We start from the raw sequence: 25,216 nt of genomic DNA on the forward strand, positions 1-25,216 counted from the left end.
AGATTTAATATTGGAATATTCTGTCTTGTCTGCTAATTGTTATTACTTGAACGTATACACCAGAAAAGTAAAACACACTAAAAAATCATATTTAATAGGCTTGACTAAGAAGGTGTTGATAAGAATTAAATCTATGACCTTTTAGCATGAGAATTATGTTCTATCCATTCAACTATCTCTTTTAGAAGAATGATCTTGTTTTGTCAATGTGAAATATGTTGTGGTCTATATCAATTACAAATAGGGATGACAACTTAGCAAGTTTTCTTCCCTGTCGAAAATTTTCAACTGAAATTTTTGAGGACATGTTATAAAATGCAAATATGTTTCTAAATCGATTGAAATTATCATCCCTAATTATAATTTCAAAAAAGTACAAAAAACAATTTTCTTTTTCTATATCGTCCTTCAAAATAATTTTATAAAAAACGTATTTTTTGTCTTGTCATCATATATACAACATATATACAAAAAGCGACTCTTCATAATCAAAGAAGTAAATATTCATACTTTATTTTCTTAAAAGTTAAAAAGTATTAAAGATTATAATCTATAGTGAACAATAAATTCATATTTTTTTATATGGTATTAACTAAATAAAACTAGCAAAAATATGAAATCCATTATCAACTATTCGTTAATTACTAAACACTCCTTTCGCACTCACAAAAAACGATGTTACATTTCCATATTACCCTTCAAAGCATCCTTAACATTGCACACCTCTCTTCATGATCAAAGATGTAAATATGTATCATGCATAGATTATAATCTAACCAAAAACAATGATACTAGTCCATACTAATCCTTAAACCTTAGACAAAAAGATAAAACACCTTTTTCAGATGCATCATCTGATCTCTAGCCTATACTATAAAGCTCATGACAGAAACAAATGCAAATTCAGAAGAACATTCACAACACCGCGATCACAAAAGAATCAATGAATGTATCTTTGATACACATATGCATATCAACAGCAATTTTGATACAACTACTATGCACAGTTCAAACCCAAATGAACCTTTGGAATTCTATAGTCTGTACAATCCCGGGGGGCGAGAGATACATGCCCAAGAAGATTAAATGTCGGGTGACTAGTTTTGGCTGCTAGCCAGATCTCAGCAAAGTATATACAGACTTATATGGTACAGCTTAGGACAATTGTTCCTTCTCATTGGGCAATAAATACTTAGATACAAAAACAAAAGTTGCATATGTTTCTTACAGAGGCTGTTCCACCGCCGTTTTTCCTGGCGACACAGCTGTGGATTTGCATATTGGACAACTGTTCTTCACAACCAACCACTTCTTTATGCAATCTACATGATATTCATGCCCGCACTCAGCAATTCCAATCTTTTCTTGGTCTTTGTAATCATTCTGAAAAAACAAGTAAACAATGTTGTAGACTGCCAGAACAGAACATGGTAATGAAAACATCAACCGATTGTCATAATTGTGAAGATACATGAAAAAAAAAATCCAGCAAAATATGATAAGTTCATGTGTGTGCAAACTTTTTGCATGGGAAGGAATATGAGAACTAAGAGCCCTTAAATCTCTTTAAGGCTTAAGAAAATGTTGCAATTTATGTCCACATGGAAAGTATAGGGGGATAGTGGGGCAATACCTGGCATATTACACAAAAATCAGTTTCTTGGTCCAAACATTCTGCACTGTAGGGATTAGAGGAAGTGAACGATCTTGTTTTCAAAAGGCTTATAATGACTTCCTCTGACAACCCAGTAGTTACACAACCAATCTGCTCTCCCAACGCAAGAAGCTCCTGGAAGATAAATATTTGAGACTTGCTTGATTATAAATTCACAAGTAACAGACAACTGACGAAATTAGGCAAAGCTATTCTAAAGCAATTCATATTTACCTCATAAGACATGTGATCTATGTCCAATCGCATATCTCTGTGCTGATCAATAGAATCCCCTACTTCATTGTAGTCAGGAATCTCTAAAATTGCCACTCCCTACATAAAATTTACCAAATATCACTCATATGCTGTGACTTGTCTGGTTAGACAAAAATGGGTATAAAGTATAAAAAGAAATTGTTTCTATAGCAAATATTACATCTTCTGGCAGAACTCTCATGCTAGGAATGTTACGATTTCTCGCAATATTTGTATCAAGCACAAAATCCCTTCTATGAGGCCTGAATAGTCTAAAGCCAGTAGGTGGGAAAGGTCCCATATATCTAGGACCCGCCTCAACAACACCTGGGAAAGGACTTATGCTGCTGCTTGAGGGGCCATTTGTTACGAGTCTGCGTGAAGATGATGCCATTTGAGGGAAGTTGATATTATGACCTCCCATCCCCTGTATGGATGGTGGATGATGATGAACACTTGGAAATCCTTGCGCAATAGGGGGACGCATATAGCTAGTCAAGCTCCCATTGTTAGCTGTTCCTTGATAACCTTGCATTCCCATGTTTCCAGTCTCCACACAACCTCCCATGTTGCCTGTAGTTGGGAAAAAGGAAAACAAAGGACGCAATTAATTTAAACACTAATGTGTTAATATTTACAGCATAATCAAACAAAAATATAAACATGGTTGTCAGACTTAAAATTATGGGAGGTTCATGTAGGAGAGACAAAACTTGTTTCCTCAGGTGTGCTTTCTCTTTTCCTTTAAAGGTAACTTTATAGCAATAGTCAATAAAAAAAAAAAGGACAAATGCATATTCTCCCATTTCCACTCTGATCAAAAAGAGATAATAACCTGAAGAAAATTAGTATGAAAAGCAAGACAAGGGTCCCAATTCCATAAAACTTGTTCCATAGAAGGAATTGAAGATTTCAATAGTCAGATATTAAAAACAAACATAACAAGAGGTAGCTTGAGCACAAACCCAAGATACAACATACCCAGAAGAAAACAATTACAAGAGCAATAGAAATTACCATGCACATAAGGTAAAAGAGCAGCCTGATTACCATTCAGCTGCATGTCCAACCAAGGATTGGCAGGCAATGGAAATGCTTGGCCCACATAGCTTCCTTGAATAAAGCGATTACTGCTATGTGCTGCTATGGTTTCTTGACCACTAACACCAGATCTGTTCCTCAGGCTTCTCTGAGATACATCTTCAGTCAACAAGGATGAGTCGCCATAATCAGGTGGGATTCGGGAGGCAACATCCACCAAAGGAGTATCAGCTTCATGTACTCTTGCAATCACTGGGGCAACTGCAGAACTAGAACCCACCATAGAATGATGGTACTGGAAATTCATGGGGATTCCTTCAGCATTCTTTCTCTTAAATAAGCCTCTAACACCATCAGCATAAGGGATATTCCTACCATAACCATCTGTGTGAATTCCAACCATGCCTTGAGCGGTTGTGAATGGGAGATGATCATGTGCTCCATGGATTACAGGAGTCGGGAATTCTCTAGTAGCAGGAGCAGCCACATAAGGATTATAATGATTGGAAGATGTAGCCATAGCTATGTCAAGATTTGTTGCAGGACGCTGATGAATAGTGCCATTATAATGTGTCATCCCATAAAATAATGGATTTTCATGCTGTTCTGGCAGTGGATGCAGATAGGTATTACCAGAATTTCCTGACACTGGTACTACAGTATGAACATTAGGCTGCGGAAAAGTTGGCAAATTCCCGTAAAAGACACAAGGATCCGGGAGAATATGGTGTTGCCCTTGCTGATCTGCTTCAAAATCAATCATATGACTGTTGTGTGGGGTATTCCTTTGCCCCATGTTGACAAATAAAATTTATTGGAAGATGCCTGCTAGTAAGAAAGACTCAATGAGAGGCAATGAAGCTGAATCAATTTGCACAAAGTTCACACAAAAAAATAGATATGAAACCCATCAACAGAAAATATTGCATCATGTTTAGTTAAAGAGTAAAATAGGAGGTGGTAGAATTGGAAGGTAATAGGCCACTACGTTTATTTGGTTGGTAAGTAAGTGAAGTGTAGTGTAATACTAGTGGAACAAAATCTCCGTTCAATGAATCAATTCTGACATCAGAGCAAACTTTTCAAAGAAAAAAAGTGCACCAAAGCAATGAGGCTGGGCTTTGCTTTTAAAACGAAAGCGCAAAGCGAAGCATCCCTTTTTCACATAAAGGGATACTTTTTAAACAAAAATTAATATGTGCTCAAAATACTTAAATAGACAAATAGTGATGCAAAATAACATAAATAGTAAGTTAGTAACCATCTCATAAAGTTATAAAAAACTCCTAAAGTCACAATATCATAATAATACAAAATTACAAATACTTAGACATTATAGTAATATTCACCTAAAAAAACACAAATTATTCAGATATTCAATATTTCAATTCAACATATCAACAATTAATCAAATATTCAAATTACAAATATTTAATTCAATAACAATTAACAAACAAACATTAATAAAGCTTAATTGAGTTAAATGTAAATTGTAATTTAAGATTTTAATTATAACAATTTTTAAAACTTAATTTAATACTTTAAAAAAAAAAAGAGACTAGAGAGTACTGGCTACTGCCAGACTCCCAAGTCCCTCAGGATTCAAGTCGTTCAAGCTATTTAACAACTCTATTCAACGTTTCAACATCAAGAATCAGTTGGCCACTTGGTGTCAACACTTCAAAAAAAAAAAAAAAAAAAGAGAGTGAGAACTCAACGAATTGCCTCGGGTACTCGGCGTAGGCGTAGGCATTGGCTCTTGGGGAGGACTGGAGGAGGCCACAGCATGGTGGCAAGGTGGAGGCAGTGCGGAGGAGGCAGCGAGAACGGATGAGGAGGCGGACTGGAGGAGCTTTTGCTAGTCTACGACTGTAAAGTGTGGAGGTGGAAAAATGAAAACCTAGCATTGGCATAGCAGAATCCTTTGGGTAATTGCTTTTCTTTTTTCCTTTCTTTGTTGACCACCTTGACTTGCGCTCTGTGTGACAAAGCCACAAAAAGCATCGCTTCGTTGCCTTCACGCTTTGGCGAAAAGCGCCTCTTCGCCATGAAGCTACGCCTTGCCCAGGGACTTCATGTCGCTCGCAACCGCTTTTCAAAAGTTTGCATCAGAGCAAACCTAGCTAGTTATTCTTCACACATTACTCTAGTTGCTTATAGAAAATGAAGTGAGTTTATTGATGACAGGAAGTTCTTATAAAATATCCTTCTCATAGCAAAAGAGAGATGCCATTAATGGGAGAACCCTTTCATTTTAAGGAATACTTTGGCATTTAAGCTAAAAGTATTATTTAGATTGCACAATCAATCCAGCTTGGCTAAGCTAATAAATGATACACAAGAGAGTGACCATCCCCTACCCATCTAGGACTGCGAACTGGGAACAATATGCAAATGGGTAAAGAGAAGGTATAAAAAAAGAACAGCTTTTTACTGACTTCTTAAAGCAAAAATGGAGAACTATTCAATTGGACTTCTCTGCCACTGGGATGGAAGAAATCAAGGAGGAAACTGAGTTTTAAATATCTAGAAACTGTATGGATAATGTTGCTAAAGAGACTTGGTCCACCTAAAATCATTAGAAGTCTAGGAAGATTATCCCTTTCGCTTACATGCAATTTTCGTCTTTAAGCATCCATCATTTTGGCAAATAAAATTTTCTGAGTTTATCTTTTAACTCATACTTCATTCAAAAGCTGCTCTAAGGATGCAACAAATAGCCAAGGTTTTTGTCCCTTTGCTACAATATGCTTTTTTGAGGTTTAATTCTGGCATAATAGTTAATGCTTACACATGTGCATGAAGCATTAAAACCAGTAAGGATAATTATCCCATCCACCCAAGTTCCACTAAAGCTAAAACCCAACACTGCATGACTATAAATAATAATAATAATAATAATAATAATACAAACAGTTTTCTCACTCAAAGAAAAAACTTATATAAATATACATATTTCTGTGCCAAGTTTCTTTGACAATTCATAACTTGCCCTTTTAAAAAAATCCTTAATTTCAGTTAGATTCATGGAGCAATAAAAAGAAACTTATGCAAAGAAGCAAAGTCATTCCAACTAAGAAGATTTGCATATCTTCAATTTCCTAAGCTCTTAAAAATGGCTGATATGTGGAGAATCTAGGACAATTTATTTAACTCTTTTAGTTCATTTTTGAAAGAGAAGCGCCACTTTCAGAAGTTTTCATAACTGCAAAATGAGTAATACTATACATTTAGAAATCCACATAATTCAAAAGCAGAACCCAACACCTGCCCTCAAATAAAATAAACACAAAAAATAAAAATTTAAAAACAATCATCTTTGTGCATTGTTTATATCCAGGATTCACAAACAATTGATATTCAAACCCAGAAATGATTAAATGAACAAATAGGGGTAAAACACAGATAAATACAAACAGAAATCTCACCTTTTTACCATAAACAAACTGATTGGCTTCCCAAGTACCACCTTTAACTCCCCGTTCCAAAACACAGATAAATAATCTGTAATCGGTAATCCTACAGAAATCCCAAAAAAAAACCCTAATTTGTCAGAAATTTGTGATCAATGATCAACAAAATCGCAATCAAACAAAACCCAATTAAAGCTACTTCCTCCGAGACCCTAATGCAAGCATTCGAGCAGAATAAACATATACATACATACATGTGCAGCCCAATTTCAGGAAAAAAATCATAAAAAATGTAACCTTTTTCAAAAACCGGTGAAATTTTAACAAAGTCCAGCTTCAGGAGGAGATTCCAAATGGAAAGGAGAAAGAAATCTCCACAAAAATATTGTAGAGAGAGAAATGAGATGAAGAGAGAGGTTCAATGGAAGATTACCTGTTGCCCTGTTGGTGTTCTTGGAATGCTTAGTATTATAATGCATATATTTCTTAAGTAATAATTTGGTTTATATCTCAAACTATATTTCTATATATAGTATTTAATTTAATATCAATTTTTTAAATAATAAATAAATAAGACAACAAAAAAGGAAAACCCTCACAAGAAGGAATATGAGAGCATCCCTATCAAGGGATAATACTTGGTTATTGTCAAAGAATCATACACCATGGCATGACAGAGGGAATGAGAGAGAATGGTTTTGGAGCTCGTGCAAAGCATTGGGATATTTGGAGTCAGGGAATTTATGGCAAGTTTTTGTTTGGAATGAATGAATAGGGAAATGAATGATAATTCAATAGGAAAAGAATAAGTGTGAATAAAATAATAATTTAAATTACATTATTTGATGAGGAGGAATGAAATTGTAATTCACTCTAGCCAAACGTTCTCTAAAACGGTATGAAAATTTTTACTCTCCGCTAAAACGGACACATGATTACTTTCCTTATGCTACCTCATTCCTGAATAAATAAATAAGTATATAGTTTTCTTTACGGTATTTATTAATACATACTATATTATATAACTATACAAAAAAAAAATGTATGATTATACTAAGTATTGTTCAACTATGATGCCAATATTACTTTGTAATACCAAACATTTCATACATAATTGTATCAAGTATTATGAACACTCTCGCACAAAGGTAAAGAAACTTTCTTTTCAACCCAAAATAGAGGTCAGTTTAGATTTATATAATATTTAAGTCTTCAAACATGACTATTGAGAACTTAAATAATACATTTGTATTATAAATAATAAATATTACTCCCTCCGTCCCATTTTATATGTCTGATTCGGTTAACGAGGCTTGACTGAAGTTATTTTTTATTTAATTTTTCATAATATTAAGTTTGGTATTAAAATATAAAATTTATATATTTAGAAACTACACTAAAAGTACAATTAAACACAAAAAATAAAATTTAAAAATAAGTAAAAAATAATAAAGAAAATAAATTAAGAAGAAAGAGTTAGTTTGACTAATGAATAGTAAGTAGGACAGATAAAATTGGACCGATGGGGTATGTTTTTATCAAATTTTAAAGGAATAAGGCTCAAATTGGCCACTGAACGTAACCTGAAAGTGCAATTAGGCCATTGAACGAAAAAAATGTGCAATTAGGCCACTGTACACTTCAAATACATGCAATTTCACCTGATAGCATGTTACCTTCCATTTCTTCAGGTTGTCTGCTTACCTAGATGATGATGTAGCATTTTACAATAATTTTTTAATAATAAATATAAAAATTTAAAATTTAAAATATTAATTTTTAAATATTTATAATATTAATTTTTTCATATTTTAATATTAATATTTTAATATTTTTAATTAATTCTTATTTTTAAAGTTTATTATTTAATAAATATTAAAAAATAAAATTTAAAATTTAAAAATATTAATTTTTAATATTAATATTTTTTAATATTTTAATTAATTTTTAATTTTTAATTTTAAAGTTTATTATTAAAAAAATATTTTAAAATGTAAACTCACCATCCATGTAAGTAGGCAACCTGATGAAATGGAAGGTAAACCTGCTATCAGGTGAAATTGCATGCATTTGGAGTGTTCGGTGGCCTAATTGCACTTTTTTTCGTTCAGTGGCCAATTTGAACATTATTCCAATTTTAAATACTCCCTCAGTCCCATTTTATATGTCCTACTTACTATTCATTGGTCAAACCAACTCTCTCTTCTTTGTTTAGTTTTTTTTAATTATTTTTTTCTTATTTTTATATTTAATTTTTTGTGTTTAATTGTACTTTTAGTGTAGTTTCTAAATATATAAATTTTGTATATTAATACTAAACTTAATATTATGAAAAATTGAATAAAAAATAATTTCAGTCAAGCCTCGTTAACCGAACTAGACACATAAATTGCCCCATAGGTAGGCTTTAGATACTCTTTCCCTTGCACTCGACCCTTTGTGAGTGATGCTAATTAAACAATAGAATGGCTTAAATAAATGAGTAAAACAATATTTCACAAGAAAGCTTGAGAAAAGAACTTGTAAGATTTATTCGAAACTTTGATTATCGGATGGTTGGATTGTTACAATATAAGCCCATGTGTTCTAAAAGTTTTTAGAAGATTAAACTATGGTTCTCTACCTCACTAGTGCTATGTATAAGGTTCCAAAAAAAAGTACAAACTTAAGAAACTATGTACTAGTGTAAAAAAATGTCTAAAACGATGTAGCTAACCTAAAAAATGCATAGCAAAGTGTCTCAACCGCTATAGTCTAAGTTTTATGTGTCTAAATTAGAACTCAACAAGTCAAACATAGATAGTAAGTTTTCTGGAATTTTGTGAAGATTCAATGCACCAAGTTTGGCCAAAATATTTTTGTGGACTTCAATGATGTATTATAGTGGTGACGTGAAGATTATGCATTTTGGGCAATCCCATCAAGTTGGTTAGACAGTTTACTTGGTAACCATAACGTTCAAAGTTTGATTCCCTGTGAGATTGGTCTATGATAAGCGCCAAAAGTAGTTAGGAATAGGGTCGGTTTGAGGACATAAACGCACTATTTTTACACCCATTTGTAATCAATTCATGCATAATAAGCTCGGATGTGATCATTCTTGCAAACTCTACTTTGTGTGTGTTTCAAAGTCATTCCCACAGGACAAAACAGGACCCGAGGCCAAAGGAAGGAACAAACGAAGAAACGAAGCGGGCACAGAGGGTCCACGCCTCTCCCACGCGTGGGGCTGGCGTGGAAAAATTCCAGTGTGGTTCCACGCTAGGCCTCCACGCGTGTAGCTGGCGTGGCCGGGGCCCTTAAGGGCAAAATCGGGATTTGGCTTGACGAAGACTATTTAAATGAATCCTCAACATTTTTGAGAGGATCCCAATTCTAGTTTAGATCTGATTTTCTTTTCTTTAATTTCTTCCCTTAAGGGAATTTCCCTATCCTGTAGTTCAAAATCCTAGATAGGGAGTAGGATAGATCTAGTTAGATTGGAGGAATTGAAGATGAAGATGTAATATAGTTCTCACAATAGATTGGTATCTCTACTCTACTTTTCCTTTCTTTAATTCCATTGCAATTTCCATTTGATCTCATTATTGATTATCTATTGCTTTGATTTTATGATTTTGATGATGATTGGCTAGCTTAGTTTAGGGGATTGGATGTCCCAACCTAGCTATTGTGATTGATTTGTTGAAATTCTTCCATTGATTGTAGAAATGTTGAATTAGGGTTCTAAATCTTGTGTGGTTGATGCTTGTCTTGATTTGCTTCTATTTCCGGCTGGGATAGATAGTAGAAATAGGGGAAGTGTGGATTGCGCGATAGCGGATCCACATGAGTCCTAATCGACCACATCCCCGCCCTTAGTCCGAGAGGATGAGGCCCGGGAGGAGTGGTAGACCAAGTGTTCGATAGAATGCCCCATCCGAATGAGGAATTGGGAATCCGGAGTGTGACGCCACCGGGTGATGGTGCCTTGGGCTCCCTCGATTAAACCCAAGTCACATTGTCTAGAATCCCCGTAGTAGGACCAAACGCAAGAACTAGATAGGACATCCAACCTCCCGTTTCCTTTCATTGCATGTTTTCCTTAGTCTATCCTTGCTGATGCGAAACATGATTTGAGGAAAAAACAATACAATGGTCACATGCAAGAAGTCTAAGAGACATGGAGTTTTGGTGGCTACTTTTTATTGGAAATTTGAATTAGCTTTAAATGTTATTTATATTTCCAATTATCATTATGTTCATTTTATAGTTTCCATGCATGCTTTTAAATTTTGCAACTCTTCAGCTTTTCTAGTTACCTATTTAAACAGACTTTGTATTCTGGAACTTTAGTTTTTGAATATAATTTGAAAGTTTTTGAGTTAATTTGGTTCTTTGAGAGTTTTCTCTCTTTGTCACTTGTTGGCATTGTTTCCCTTGTCCTACATCAGTTGGTATTCAGAGCCTCAAGTTCCTAGGCGACAACCGAGATAGCGGCATAGCCCTCTCTACTTGTCACGACCCAAGATGGCACAAAGCGGTATCAACAACAAGGGTAACAACCCATCCTTCGGCGGTGACCGTGGAATGGATTGCTTTCGGGCAGCTTATCAAGCATATTGTGAGAATGTTAATCACGAGTTTCAAGAAATTCGTAACATTCTCACGAACATAAGCCTTCGGTTAGATGGTAATGGTGTAACTCCAGGCATTATTAATGATAGGAATCCGCCAACAAAGCATGTGGGCAGAAGTCGACAACATCTTCAATACCATCAGCTACCAACTTTGCAAGCTGAAACCATTATTTCACAATCCAACCAGCCAAGGCCACCAACAACTATGCACCCCTGGTATTCAAATTATGAACAACTTGAATGTACTTTTCACAGAAATTCTAGCAATTTCCAAACTGTAGCCACAAACAATGCTGGGCCATCAAGAATAATATCTTCGACAAAGCCTAGCAGCAAAGGCTCTACAAATCAACCAAACCCAAAATCTTACACCACACCAATAATTGGAATTGGTAATGGTTCCAAATGCGGGGAACTAAGCCATTATCGCTCAAACGAGTGTACAACTCAAATGTCTGCTAATCTCATAAAAGAGTATGTTGAGGGTGCTGAAAAAGGGGATGGCTATGATGAAGAAGACATTAAAGTTGTGGAAGACGTAAGAGATCCTGTGAATTCTTGTATGCAACGCCATCTTTTATATGAAGAAGAGAAGAGTCCCAACCAACACAACATCTCTAGGGCCAATGGCAGTATGTTCAGAAAAGTGTGTAAGCTTACCATTGATGATGGAAACTGCTATAACATCAATTCCAAATTCCTTGATCGGCACCTTGACCTGGAAATTGAAACTCAACCAAAACTATACATAATGGAGGTTGATAAAAGTTATGAAGGCATTGTGAGGTGGGTGGTCATTGGCCCTGTGTACCCAAAACAACCCAGGTCTGCTCATGAATTTTGCTGGCATCAATTGGATTCTAGAAATTTGAATGGTGAAGCATTTGCAGAAAATGTCATTATACAAGGGGAAATCAAAGCCAAGGTAAAATCTGCCAACTCTAAACGTAAGTCTGGGACCTATTATTCCAAAGAGCTGTTTACAATTAATGGTGAGGATATGATTGTTTTTAGAAAGGAACATGTGCATGCAAAAATATCTCACAGATTGAGTCCTAAGAGATATGTCTATTTTAAGGTTCGAAAAAAAGAAGAAGGAGAATTGTATTTGACTTTATATTACTCCGATGAGGTAACATTGTATTTGACGACTCGGGACGAGTCTTTCGCAACCAAGGGAGAATGATGCGGAACATGATTTGAGGAAAAAACAATACAATGGTCACATGCAAGAAGTCTAAGAGACATGGAGTTTTGGTGGCTACTTCTTATTGGAAATTTGAATTAGCTTTAAATGTTATTTATATTTCCAATTATCATTATGTTCATTTTATAGTTTCCATGCATGCTTTTAAATTTTGCAACTCTTCAGCTTTTCTAGTTACCTATTTAAACAGACTTTGTATTCTGGAACTTTAGTTTTTGAATATAATTTGAAAGTTTTTGAGTTAATTTGGTTCTTTGAGAGTTTTCTCTCTTTGTCACTTGTTGGCATTGTTTCCCTTGTCCTACATCAGTTGGTATTCAGAGCCTCAAGTTCCTAGGCGACAACCGAGATAGCGGCATAGCCCTCTCTACTTGTCACGACCCAAGATGGCACAAAGCGGTATCAACAACAAGGGTAACAACCCATCCTTCGGCGGTGACCGTGGAATGGATTGCTTTCGGGCAGCTTATCAAGCATATTGTGAGAATGTTAATCACGAGTTTCAAGAAATTCGTAACATTCTCACGAACATAAGCCTTCGGTTAGATGGTAATGGTGTAACTCCAGGCATTATTAATGATAGGAATCCGCCAACAAAGCATGTGGGCAGAAGTCGACAACATCTTCAATACCATCAGCTACCAACTTTGCAAGCTGAAACCATTATTTCACAATCCAACCAGCCAAGGCCACCAACAACTATGCACCCCTGGTATTCAAATTATGAACAACTTGAATGTACTTTTCACAGAAATTCTAGCAATTTCCAAACTGTAGCCACAAACAATGCTGGGCCATCAAGAATAATATCTTCGACAAAGCCTAGCAGCAAAGGCTCTACAAATCAACCAAACCCAAAATCTTACACCACACCAATAATTGGAATTGGTAATGGTTCCAAATGCGGGGAACTAAGCCATTATCGCTCAAACGAGTGTACAACTCAAATGTCTGCTAATCTCATAAAAGAGTATGTTGAGGGTGCTGAAAAAGGGGATGGCTATGATGAAGAAGACATTAAAGTTGTGGAAGACGTAAGAGATCCTGTGAATTCTTGTATGCAACGCCATCTTTTATATGAAGAAGAGAAGAGTCCCAACCAACACAACATCTCTAGGGCCAATGGCAGTATGTTCAGAAAAGTGTGTAAGCTTACCATTGATGATGGAAACTGCTATAACATCAATTCCAAATTCCTTGATCGGCACCTTGACCTGGAAATTGAAACTCAACCAAAACTATACATAATGGAGGTTGATAAAAGTTATGAAGGCATTGTGAGGTGGGTGGTCATTGGCCCTGTGTACCCAAAACAACCCAGGTCTGCTCATGAATTTTGCTGGCATCAATTGGATTCTAGAAATTTGAATGGTGAAGCATTTGCAGAAAATGTCATTATACAAGGGGAAATCAAAGCCAAGGTAAAATCTGCCAACTCTAAACGTAAGTCTGGGACCTATTATTCCAAAGAGCTGTTTACAATTAATGGTGAGGATATGATTGTTTTTAGAAAGGAACATGTGCATGCAAAAATATCTCACAGATTGAGTCCTAAGAGATATGTCTATTTTAAGGTTCGAAAAAAAGAAGAAGGAGAATTGTATTTGACTTTATATTACTCCGATGAGGTAACATTGTATTTGACGACTCGGGACGAGTCTTTCGCAACCAAGGGAGAATGATGCGGAACATGATTTGAGGAAAAAACAATACAATGGTCACATGCAAGAAGTCTAAGAGACATGGAGTTTTGGTGGCTACTTCTTATTGGAAATTTGAATTAGCTTTAAATGTTATTTATATTTCCAATTATCATTATGTTCATTTTATAGTTTCCATGCATGCTTTTAAATTTTGCAACTCTTCAGCTTTTCTAGTTACCTATTTAAACAGACTTTGTATTCTGGAACTTTAGTTTTTGAATATAATTTGAAAGTTTTTGAGTTAATTTGGTTCTTTGAGAGTTTTCTCTCTTTGTCACTTGTTGGCATTGTTTCCCTTGTCCTACATCACTTGCTTACCCCTTTCCTTATAATTCTTTTGTTTTCTATCAATTCATGTAACTCTTGCATCTTAACCTCATAAATGCCAACACGTAATTCGATTCCAATTTTTCATCCTTGAGAACGCGACACTCGAGGAATTTTTTCTCTGTTTTACCACCCTCTTTCACCTCACCATAAACTACTCTTTCAAAATGGCGCCGCTGCCGTGGATGGCAAATGGTATTTGAAACGTGTTTTGACATTTAGGACGTTGATTGTTAAGATTTCTTGAGTTGCTTTTTTTTTCTTCTTATTTTTCTTTTCTTATCCTTGTCATTTGACTTGGAGAAGTGAGCTTGAATGTCTTGCATACCTTGTGCTCACTTGCAACTACTTCTAGTTGCAAAGATTTATTGTTTGACTAAGCTTTGTGCAGGGAATTTGTATTGAAAATCATCTAGAAGCTTGCCAATGAGTGCTTACGTGAATCCTCATGGTTATCCACACCATGGGGGACAACCTTTTAGAACTATGCCCCCCCCCCCCCCCAAACCTTTGAACATCAACCCCATTACCATCCATATCCTTATGTTTACCCACCAACACCATACTATTACACCCACCTCCATATCCATATCCAAATCCTTATCCTATCTATGAACCTCATCGCTTCTTGTGTGCATAACAGAGAAAGAATTGAAAACCCATCATCCCATGAAGGAGAGGAGTCATTGAGCTCTATAGCGAAGAATATCAACAACCGATTGTTCCAAATGATGAAGGAGATTGACCCGAGGTGCGAAATGGCACCGGAGGCCATCCTCCCTACGAAAATTGACCCTCTACCTTGTGATAATCCTCAACCAAAGTACACCCATGATCTATATTTGTATTCTATCTTTCACCCAAACACTTGTTACCCACCTCCACTACAATTCCATGAAAGAAATAATGCCACATATTTCCAAGAAACACCACCTCCTTGTCCATATTTCAACCATGTTAATCCCTACAAAAGACCACATTGTGAGGAACTTCCACCGGACAACAATGATATCAAGAATCTAAAAGAGAAAGTGGAAATGTTCATACAAGTGGCTAAGGAGGATACAGCCAAGCTAAGGGCCAAAATCAAGAGTGAAATGAAAGATTATCTTGCTACCCTCCGGGGGGAAGGACTTCCATTGGACGATATTGAAACAAAAATGCTAGCCATGACGGAGGAGTTCATGAAGAGAATTTCGTCCCGTCATGCTTATCCCACTATGGATGACTTCCCGACGATTGAAATCGAACCAAAGGGAGAATGTGGAACTACGAAAAGGAACGAGTGTGAAAAGGTGAGTGTAAAAGAAAGAGGAGCGGAGAGTGATGAGACTCCGGTGCTTGAAGAGATTTCAACTCTTGAGTTGAACGACTAAAATGAGTATGAAATTGAGAGTGAGGATGACGAAGACATTGAGGTCGTATGGGAAGAAGAAGATCCAAACCGAGGTAAAATTCTTAATCCTTCTTGCAATATTAATCTTGAAAATCTTAGTGCTCAAGTTCTTGTAGAAACTACTTGCATTTCTTGTAAGGATGACTCCCTGTGGGAGGATGATTCCACCGTTTTGTATAGTGATGATTCAATGAGTGGGGAGGACAACATGTCGTTCTATTCTTGCGAAAATGGGTTTGAGGAGTGTGTGAATATCGATTGGGAGGATGAGGAATATTTGAAATTGAAAAGGAGGATAATATGCTTACTGCGAAGGTTGTCACTTTTGACACCTTATTGAGGGGAGAATAGAATGAAGATACTTTGTTTGGAGTAGAAAAGGGGTATGACAAAATGGTTGTTCAAAGGTACGTTAGCAATGAGGAAACCTTTAGGGGAGGAATAGAAGTAGAAGATAAGCGGAAAATGCAAACTATCTTTGAGAAATTGAGGATAGGTTGCAATGCTTATTTTTGTCAACTAGTATCATTTGCTGTTTCCCCTCTTGTTTGCGAATTCAAGGATATCCCTCATCTTGGGGCATACTTTGAAGCCAACGTGCACGGGACGCTTGGAAAGGTCCCTAAATCGGTGTGCTTCAAAGGATAGAGCACATCGGGTCTAGCTAGAGACGTTAAACGTGGCGCTCTTGGGAGGCATTCCCAACGTTATCCCTTAGATGTTAGAGTTTTTATTCTTGTTTTTCTTCTCGTTTTTCATTGTTTATTAGCAATTTCCTTTTTGAAATGGCCCCGTTTGAGCTAACAACGCAGGTTACGTGATTTAGAGGCATGATTTGATCACAAAAACATCAAGAAGTCATCAAAAAGAGCAAAGGAGACCAAAAGAATAGAAGTGGTAGGGGTGAGCAAATTATCGGTTAACCACCAACCAATAACCGAACCGACCAAAAAAATCAGTTATCGGTCGGTTTCGGTTATTAAGTTTTTAAAAAAAATCAGTTTTTCAGTTTTTCGGTTAATATACTGTTAATGGGAGTCGGTTATCGGTCACCCACCGATAACCGATATAATATTATATATATATATATATATATATATGTACGTACGTATGTATGTATGTATGTATGTATGTATGTATTATTAGTTAATAATATTTTACAGTGATACAGTCAGTGCAAAGCAAACTCCCTAGGCCCAAACCCAATTGCCCAAATATGACATATCAGTTATCACTTAGCCTAACCCTAAACTCCTAAAATCAATTCTTCACGCACCACTTACGACTCTCTGGACTTCTCCAGCTCTCCACTTCTCGAATATCGGCTTCTCTGGAATCTCCTCTTCCACGAATCACTTGACGATTCGACGACTTCCATGAGTCGGCCAACTCCGGTCAGTGTCACTTCCTTCAGCAAACGGTGGCTTACTGGCTTCTCCGTGAAGCACGCTCCGTAGTTCTGGCCAACGAATTCTGGTCGAAGAATTCCGTCCTTTGCTCCTCCGAGCCTCCGACGCAAACTGCAAGCAATCGCTAGTTCGCCACTTGCCACTGTCCTGTAATATACTTAATTTATTTTTTTATTTTTTGTTACATGTTTAGTATTGTTTGAGTGTTTACTGCCAGTGAGTATTGTTTAATTCTTCGTATTTGGTTTGTTTCTTGTTCTTGTTGGTTGGCTTTGGAGTTAAAGAATTATAGAAATTGGTAAGACTTTAGAGACTGTTTCAAAGAAAATTAATTTTCTGCAGTATAAATAATAGACTTGTTGTGTGGATCTAGTGTATATAAGGGTGGTTTTAAGGTGGAAATGAAAACTAGCTTTTTCAATTTGTTTTTTATGCCTCATCTGCTTTAATTGATTAAACATGGTGTTAACAAGTATGATAATAGTATTATAGTAATAATACTAATAATTTTATTATATCTCATTTGATAGGTTTGAAGGAATTGAAGGCTTGAAGCTTGGCAGTTGACACTTACAGTTGATAGTGGAAGTGTTTTTTAGTTTGTATTGTTATTAGTTATTACAGTACACTATTTAGAGTTTAGACTTTGGCAATTGACAATTTGTCTTTGTAAGTTTGTATTATTGACAGTTGCAGTGTTTGTTAATTTGCTTACAGTATTATGCTACGGTTTTTTGGTTATCGACCGAAATCGACGATCGGTTTTCGGTCGGTTATAGTATTACATTCGATCGGTTTCAGTCGGTTATGACACTCAAAAGTCACGGTCGGTTTTTCGGTTTTTCAGTCAGTATGTAACCGATCGACCGTTTGCTCACCCCTAGGAAGTGGAACTCAAGGAACGTGTCCACGCCCCCCCCCCCCACGCATGGAGAGAGCGTCGAACGTTTCCAGAATGGTTCCACGCCGGCGTGGAACGAATCCAGTAGGGGTCCACACCCAGCCTCCACGCGTGGAGCTGGCGTGGACGGGCACCAGATGGGGCGGAAAATTTTGCGGGAAAAATCTTTAAATGCCCTTCCCCACTTCATTTTAACCTACCCCACAAGCAAAAACACTCTCCAAGGTAACATCTCTTCAATTTTGAGCTCCAAACTTAGTGAAATCCAAGTCCCAATCACACACCAAGATAAATTCAAGGTAACTTTTCAAGGATTTACATTGCTACAATGCTTTCAAGTTTTACATTTCTTCTTTCTAAGTCTTGCTTGTATGAACTCACATGGCTAAATGTGCTTCTTCTAAGGTTTATTTTGTTTGTGATTGGCATATATGTTGAGAATAGGGTTACATTGAGGCTACATTGTGTAATTATGAGATTATTTGAGAAGTCATTTCCATTTTTGGTCCTACTGTTATTGGAGCATTGTCAATTTTAGTCCACTTCATTAATTTTTGCCACATTGTGACCAGTCTTATTTAGTCATTGCCACTTTTTGTCCACTGTTAAAATTTTTGTCAAATTACCGTCCAAAATATGGGTATTTTTGGTCTTTTCATGCTTTGGTCATCTCCTTAACCCTTTGCAGTGGTTTTCCTTGCACATTTTCATCTATTGAAGAGGTCCGGCGAAAGTCATGTGAGCCACATTACAAAGCCATGGCTTTCACCAGACCTCTTTATTGGATGAAAATCTGTAAGGAAAATCACTACAAAGGGTAAAGGAGATGATCAAAGCATGAAAAGATCAAAATACCCCTGTTTTGGACAGTTATTTGACGAAAATTTTAACGGTGGACTAAAAGTGGCAATGACTAAATAAGGCTGGCCGCAATGTGGCAAAAATTAATGAAGTGGACTAAAATTGGCAATGCTCCAATAACAGTAGGATCAAAAATGGAAATGACTCTTATTTGAGCTATTTTGCTAGTTGGAAGAACCCTAGGTTGGGATTTGGGGGTTTCTCCCATGAACTTGCTTAGAGGTGAAATTGAGTACATTTGAAGATGAAATTGATGCCTTAATGCTTTATTAGTCGTACATTGTTGATTACCCATGCACATTGTTAGTTTTTGAAGCTCACATGATCACTTCATTCTTCAACCTCAAGTTGGTCTTGAGGAAGAAGATGAAGTTGACTTTTATGATTGACTTTTGAGCTTAAATTGTTTTAATTGCGTAATTGAATTGTGGTGCATTTGTTGAGTGTTGAATATGAGAATTTAATGAGAAACATGTTGGAAATATGTGAGAATGAAAGGAAGTGAGATTGTGAGGAGCTTGCACATATCTTGTGGTGGACAATCATGATGATGAGCCTTTTTGACATGAATTGTGAAACATTTCTTTGTGTTATGTTGGAAAATTTTGTTGTTTTATAGGAGATGGCTTCACAAGAATCATCCTCGCAACAACGCGAAAGGAGGGCTAGAAAAGGGAAAGCTCCAATGGAGGGGCCTAGTGCCCGCACACCTAAGGAAGAGGTCGAGGATGAAAAGGGTCCATACCGGGAGATAATAATGAGCAAAGAAATGAAAGCCCGTTTTCGTTATGTGTTACAACGCCCTATCACCCGGTGGAATTACATAGATTTGTCTAGTATGAACTCCTTCAAGTGTAGAAAAGGGGTAGAATGCCTGGTTCATCAACCTTATTAAAGTACTATCTTTTGATGACGTCAAGACACGTATGCCCCAGCGGCCCATGAGTTCGTAGCAAGTCTTGAAGTGACTGGAATGACTGGAGATTTGAGAGGCCCCACGATCAGATTCCGCCTTTTCAACAATGACCATTTCATATCGGTCAACACTCTTGGTCAGCTCATAGGATTTTACAAACGGGATGACCAAACGAGGTACTGGTATCGAAGGCTTAAGTGGGACTTCGGTGACCTCGACACTCCACGAAAGTATTGGGCAATTATTGCTAGACCTGGAGTCGATTGGAGTGGGTTGAGAGTCATGGGCTCCCACATCACTAGAGAGGATCTCCGGGTTGTGAGGAGAGTAATAGCCCACTCATGGGGAGGCCGATGGGGAAATTATGCAAAAGTGTACAAGGCTGATCTATTCGCTTTATGGAGCATGGACACAGAGAAGCCGGTGAACATGGGCATGGTATGCCGAGGATGGCTCGTAGCCCAACAAAAAGAAAAAGTGCACTCGGTGTTTGTAGGGCCCTTGGTGGCCCGCTTATGCCTTGTTTTGGGCTACCAGGCAAAGATGAATTGGTTTGAGTACAGGATGTCGGAGGCAATAATGGTCCCCATGCCCGTTGATGAAGTCATGACATTGAAACTTACCCGTACACTACGGGTAAGGGAAGAGGATGGGACATCAGGGAGACCACCAACAGTTCCTCATGTTCCACGTGCATGGCCCCCGACTCCATCATCATCTTCAACATCTCCGACAGTACCACCCCATCATCTGACACCTTCTTCATCATCTACTATGCCCCCACCATCTCCAGTCTCGTCAACATGTGTTTCAATCTCTTCTACACCGGTGGCCCCTCCACCCAATGATTCGGCACCATCCTCATCATCACCATTCCCTGAGGTGCCAGCACACTTCATTAAGGTGACAGACTGGGAATCACTGCAAATCTTTCAATACCAGCTGCATCTGGAGAGCCTGAAGAAGATGCACGAATGGGAAGCAAGTCAAAGTGAGTGAAAGGACAGACGCCATGAGATACTAGAAGAATAAAGAAGGAAGATGGATCAACTCCGAAAGGAGTATGAGAGCAGGCGGTCCAACCCACCGAAGTGAAGGAAGTTGAAGGATGAAAAACTGTTCCTTGGGAATTGATTGTTTGTTGATTGGATTTTGGTTACTTGATGGATAATTGTGGACAATGTTTTGTTTTGTTTAATTTCTTTTCCTTAGTTTTAGATGTGAACATTTGGTAGGTTGTTTATTTCTACCTTTGATGACGTTGAGTCTAGCCAAGGACGTTAAACGTGGCGCTTTTGGGAGGCACTCCAAGCCAAAAAGAAAGAGAGAGAGAGAGAACTAGAAGAGAACAGTGAGAGTAGAAATGTTGATATTCATATTCTTTATTCTTTGCACTAACCTTTGTTGTAAGGAATTTTTGAGGGGCAATGACTTGACAAGATGCTTGAATTGTCTAAGGAAGGTATATGCTCGTGTTCGTATATTTTTCCATCCCTTCTCATTTTGATGCCCCGTTTGATTTTAAAGTGTGGAAATGTTATTTAGGAGTTTTGTTTGTTTTGATGCGCATATGATGAGCTTGACATGATTTTTGATTTATGAATGGGTGCATATTTATTTGTCCTAGCCGGAAAGCACTTTTAAGTGTGAAAAGGCATTCTCGATATTTGTTTAATAGACACTTGCTCCTTCTTCCATCACTCCTCATGGCAACATCGAGGACGAGTCCGTAAGGACAGCCTAGGTGGTAAGAGTGCATAATGGTAAATGTAATACTTTTAAGGGAAAATTTAATACTTTTACATTTCGATTTAAAAGTATTACATTTTTCCTCAAAAGTATTATATTTTTCCTTATAAGTAAGGGGAACATCACTTATTATGGAAAATGTAATATTTTTAATGGAAAATATAATAGTTTTACATCAAAATGTAAAATTTTTCTTCAAAAGTATTACATTTTTCCTTATAAATGACAAAACTTTTATTCCTAATTAGTATTACATTTGAGCATATAAGTATGACATTTGCACATGTTAGTATATATATTATATATACTATGTACCTAATACATACAGTATGTATAATTAATATATAATGTTTAGGTTAATGATTGAGTTGGCATATAAATCAAACAAAATAAACAAATAAAAATGAGAAAGTGGACCAATGCATGAGCTAATACTATACGTGGAGAATGGAAAATAAATTGAGTGGTGCAAAATGAAGGGAAATGCAAGAATGGAAAATGAATTGCGTGGTGCAAAATGAAGGGGAATGCAATGTGGGCAAGTTGACAAATGAAAATGCATGTAGCACAATTCATGGGAATGAAATGCAGCGTGGAGTCGTGGCAATATGCATACGAATATCAAGTAATCAAGGGAAAAGCTAAATACTATAAATAGGCTTATTCTTATTGAACATATCAAAATTTTAGAGTTTCAAATATAGATATATAGTTAGGAAGGTGCTGCGAAGAAACTTCAATACAGGGAAAGATTGGTGTACTATCCGGAGAAATCAACTCCAAGTTATATCAGTACAAGCTGTGTTAAAATCCAAGTTGGTTACAGTTTGTTTAATTGGTATAATTAGTTCAAACTGTACGTGTAACTTTTTCATAGAGTTGTTTTATAAGGTTAATTTCTATATAGGTGATAGACCTAGTTTTATAATTCGTTGAACATTGTAATTGTAAAAACCAGCGGGTTGAGCTTAAGTGAAAAAGTTTTTGGGTGTGGCCCCGTAGATTAGGAGGTGTTCTCCAATTGCGTTATCAAATTCAGCTCTGATACCAATTGAAATTATGTAATGCAGATATGTAATATAATATAAAGCAATTTAAGAAGTGCCAAAATAAGTACATCCGTTTGCGGCTGAGGAGTGTGGATGATGACCAAAGATTATGTGCCAGTCAGAGGTGGTGTTGCTGCACGGTGGTTGCAACGAGGAGGCATTGCGGGGGTGGCGTCTTGGAGCGGAGCAGCGGTGACCGATTGGGCTGCGGAGTTGGTTTAGCGATGGGGTTTGGTGCGGCAAGGTGGCGGTGGCCAAGGTGGCGATGGCAGAGGCTGGTTTGCGAGGTGGCTGTTGATGGCGGAGACTGGTTGTTCTGCGGCGGTTGTCATGGGTGGTAGTGGTGAGTGATGGGCTGCAGCTGGTTGGAGGAAGACGATCAGTGGGGGGTGATGGCGTTGGGCGGTGGTGGTTGAGGTTGGGTGTGTGTTGGTGTTGGTTCAGGAGCAGCAGGCTGGAGGAAGCGTTGTGGATGGTGATGGCTTTGCGCGGTTGACGGGAAGGTGTGGTTGATAGGGGTGGTGTGCTATGAAGGTGGTGATGGCAGTCGGGGGTCTGCGTGGCGGTGGTTGCTAGCGGAGTTTAGGTGGTTTGTTAGTGTGAGAATGTTGAACACAAGTATAAAATGGCTAAATGAAATCCTTCAGTTAAGAGGAAATAATCACAACAAAGCTGGTCTAGGATTCACATGCGAACAAGGATATCAAAAAACCTCATGGGTTCCAGAAAAGAAATCAAGAGGAAACCTCGAAGACAAAAGGTATGTGAACTATTATTTTAACAAAATCTGCTTTAGGTGTAATATGAAAGGACATGGGTGGAGGCGTTGTAGACAATACAAACCGCGAAAGGTGTGGCGACCAAAACAAACATGCCTGACGACTAAGATAGCAATGTCAGCAAACGTGGCGTCATCATGGTATTTCGATAGCGGGTGTTCACGACATATGACAGGCAACAAAGATTTTTTGAAAGACGTGGTTGAAGAACACGCTGGGCATGTCACATTTGGAGATGGTGAACGAGGTGAAATAGTTAGAGGAAGAACACTGAACACTGAAGGTATGCCTAAACTTGAAAACGTCTATTTAGTGAAAGGATAAAAAGCCAACCTGATGAGTATCAGTCAGTTATGTGATCAAAATTTGTTAGTTAGATTCACTAAAGAAAAGTGTAAGGTGTATAGTTCCAAGACATGTGTCACGGAAGGTGTCAAAACCTCATATAATTGTTACATGATCAAATCTGCATATGTGTGCAATAGTTCTGTGACAGATGAAAGTGAGATTTGGCACTACAAGCTTGGATATTTGAACTATCAAGACATGCGTAAGCTCATGAGTTCTGAAGCTGTGAGAGGTGTACCTAAGTTGACCTTCAAAGGTGATTTACACGTCTATGGACCATGTCAACGTGGTAAGCAAACAAGAACTCCTCACAAAAGGTTAGTACACATACCCACTACAAAAGTTCTTGAACTCCTTCACATGGATCTAATAAGACCTACTCAAATTAAGAGTTTTGGAGGAAAGAAGTATGTGTTTGTTTGTATAGATGATTTTTCTAGGTTTACTTGGATTGACTTTTTGAGAGAAAAATCTGACACTTTTAGTGCTTTTGTTAAACTGTGCCTAAGACTTCAAATAGAAAAAGATAGGTCGATAGGACACATTGTTCGGATTAAAAGTGATCATGGACGTGAATTTGAAAATGCTGACTTCAGTAAGTTTTGTGATGCACAAGGCATTCTGCATGAGTTCTATGCTCCTAAAACTCCACAACAAAATGGGGTAGTGGAAAGGAAAAAACAGAACTCTACAAGAAATGGCTAGACTTATGTTAGTTGCAAAACAGTTATCTCAACAATTTTGGGCAGAGGCCATGAACACTGCGTGTCACATTACTAACAGAGTTTTTTAAGAACATGAACTAAAAAGACTTCTTACGAGATATGGAAAGGCAGAACACCAAATCTAAAATATCTTCACATATTTGGAAGTGTTTGTTATATTCTGAATGATAGGGATTCGAAAGGAAAATTCGAGGCCAAAAGCGATGAAGGTATATTTCTTGGATACTCCATAAACAGCAAGGCATATCGAATATTCAACAAAAGGACAAACACTATCATGGAATCAGCAAATGTGACAGTCAATGATGCAATCTCAACACCACAGGAAAAAGATGATGAAGAGCCATTATATACCACAAATACCTCTACAAATCCAGAAGAAAATGTACAAGAACAGGCTGAATGTTCTAAAGGACCGTCAACTAGGTTTCAGAATAATCATCCAACAGAAAATGTGATTGGAGAAGTGAGTGCTGGAATCCACACTAGAGACAAAGAAAAGAAAAGCTATCGTTAAATGTTAGAATACTAGGAACCATGGGAGCTGCTAAATCTGATCATACCATTTCTAGTTATAAACTAATTTGTGAAATTTTGCCTGAGATTTGATCTCGGCTCTCAATGAAAGCACCAATGACGGTAATAATGTTACCGGGGTATATTTGTGTATTAGTGAACAAAGACAAGTGCATTGCTATCATTTGTGTACAAAAAAACAGAGTGTCCCCCAACTTGTTACATGAGCTCCACTTTTATACTATACATGGTAATGACCACAATAAGAAGAACTAACAGCCTCCTAATAAGTGCAACAGCTCCTCTCTATAAATGCCCATCAACGACTCCTCTCCATAAGTGTCCGGC

General features: G+C 37.2%; 1 protein-coding gene across 4 annotated transcripts; it reads right to left on the reverse strand.

The window, feature by feature from the left end:
* Positions 1–931: 931 nt before the first annotated feature.
* LOC116022673 (probable E3 ubiquitin-protein ligase ZFP1) lies at positions 932–6,849 on the reverse strand. Of its 4 annotated transcripts, none has more exons than XM_031263479.1 (7): positions 6,797–6,849; positions 6,379–6,469; positions 2,927–3,775; positions 2,091–2,482; positions 1,889–1,987; positions 1,634–1,789; positions 932–1,383 (listed from the first exon to the last, which is right to left on the reverse strand). In XM_031263479.1, exons 3-7 carry the CDS (start codon positions 3,744–3,746, stop codon positions 1,225–1,227), a joined length of 1,626 nt encoding a protein of 541 aa, XP_031119339.1. In that variant the 5' UTR covers positions 3,747–3,775; positions 6,379–6,469; positions 6,797–6,849; the 3' UTR covers positions 932–1,224. The 4 variants fall into 4 exon arrangements, with proteins under 4 accessions (XP_031119339.1, XP_031119341.1, XP_031119338.1 ...); XM_031263481.1 differs by having other exon boundaries at positions 2,960–3,775; positions 6,661–6,797; XM_031263478.1 differs by having other exon boundaries at positions 6,661–6,797.
* Positions 6,850–25,216: the final 18,367 nt, after the last annotated feature.

The sequence above is a fragment of the Ipomoea triloba genome, chromosome 6 (genome assembly GCF_003576645.1).
Source record: "Ipomoea triloba cultivar NCNSP0323 chromosome 6, ASM357664v1".
Taxonomy (NCBI): Eukaryota; Viridiplantae; Streptophyta; class Magnoliopsida; order Solanales; family Convolvulaceae; genus Ipomoea; species Ipomoea triloba.

What these genes read in the sequence shown, in the direction of transcription:
- LOC116022673 (XM_031263479.1), bottom strand. Translation starts at nt 3,746, where the DNA reads ATGGGGCAAAGGAATACCCCACACAACAGTCATATGATTGATTTTGAA. An exon ending in TCTTTTACCTTATGTGCATG is followed by an intron (nt 2,483 to 2,926) that starts GTAATTTCTATT and finishes TCCCAACTACAG; the next exon opens with GCAACATGGGAGGTTGTGTG. An exon ending in TAGATCACATGTCTTATGAG is followed by an intron (nt 1,790 to 1,888) that starts GTAAATATGAAT and finishes TTTATCTTCCAG; the next exon opens with GAGCTTCTTGCGTTGGGAGA.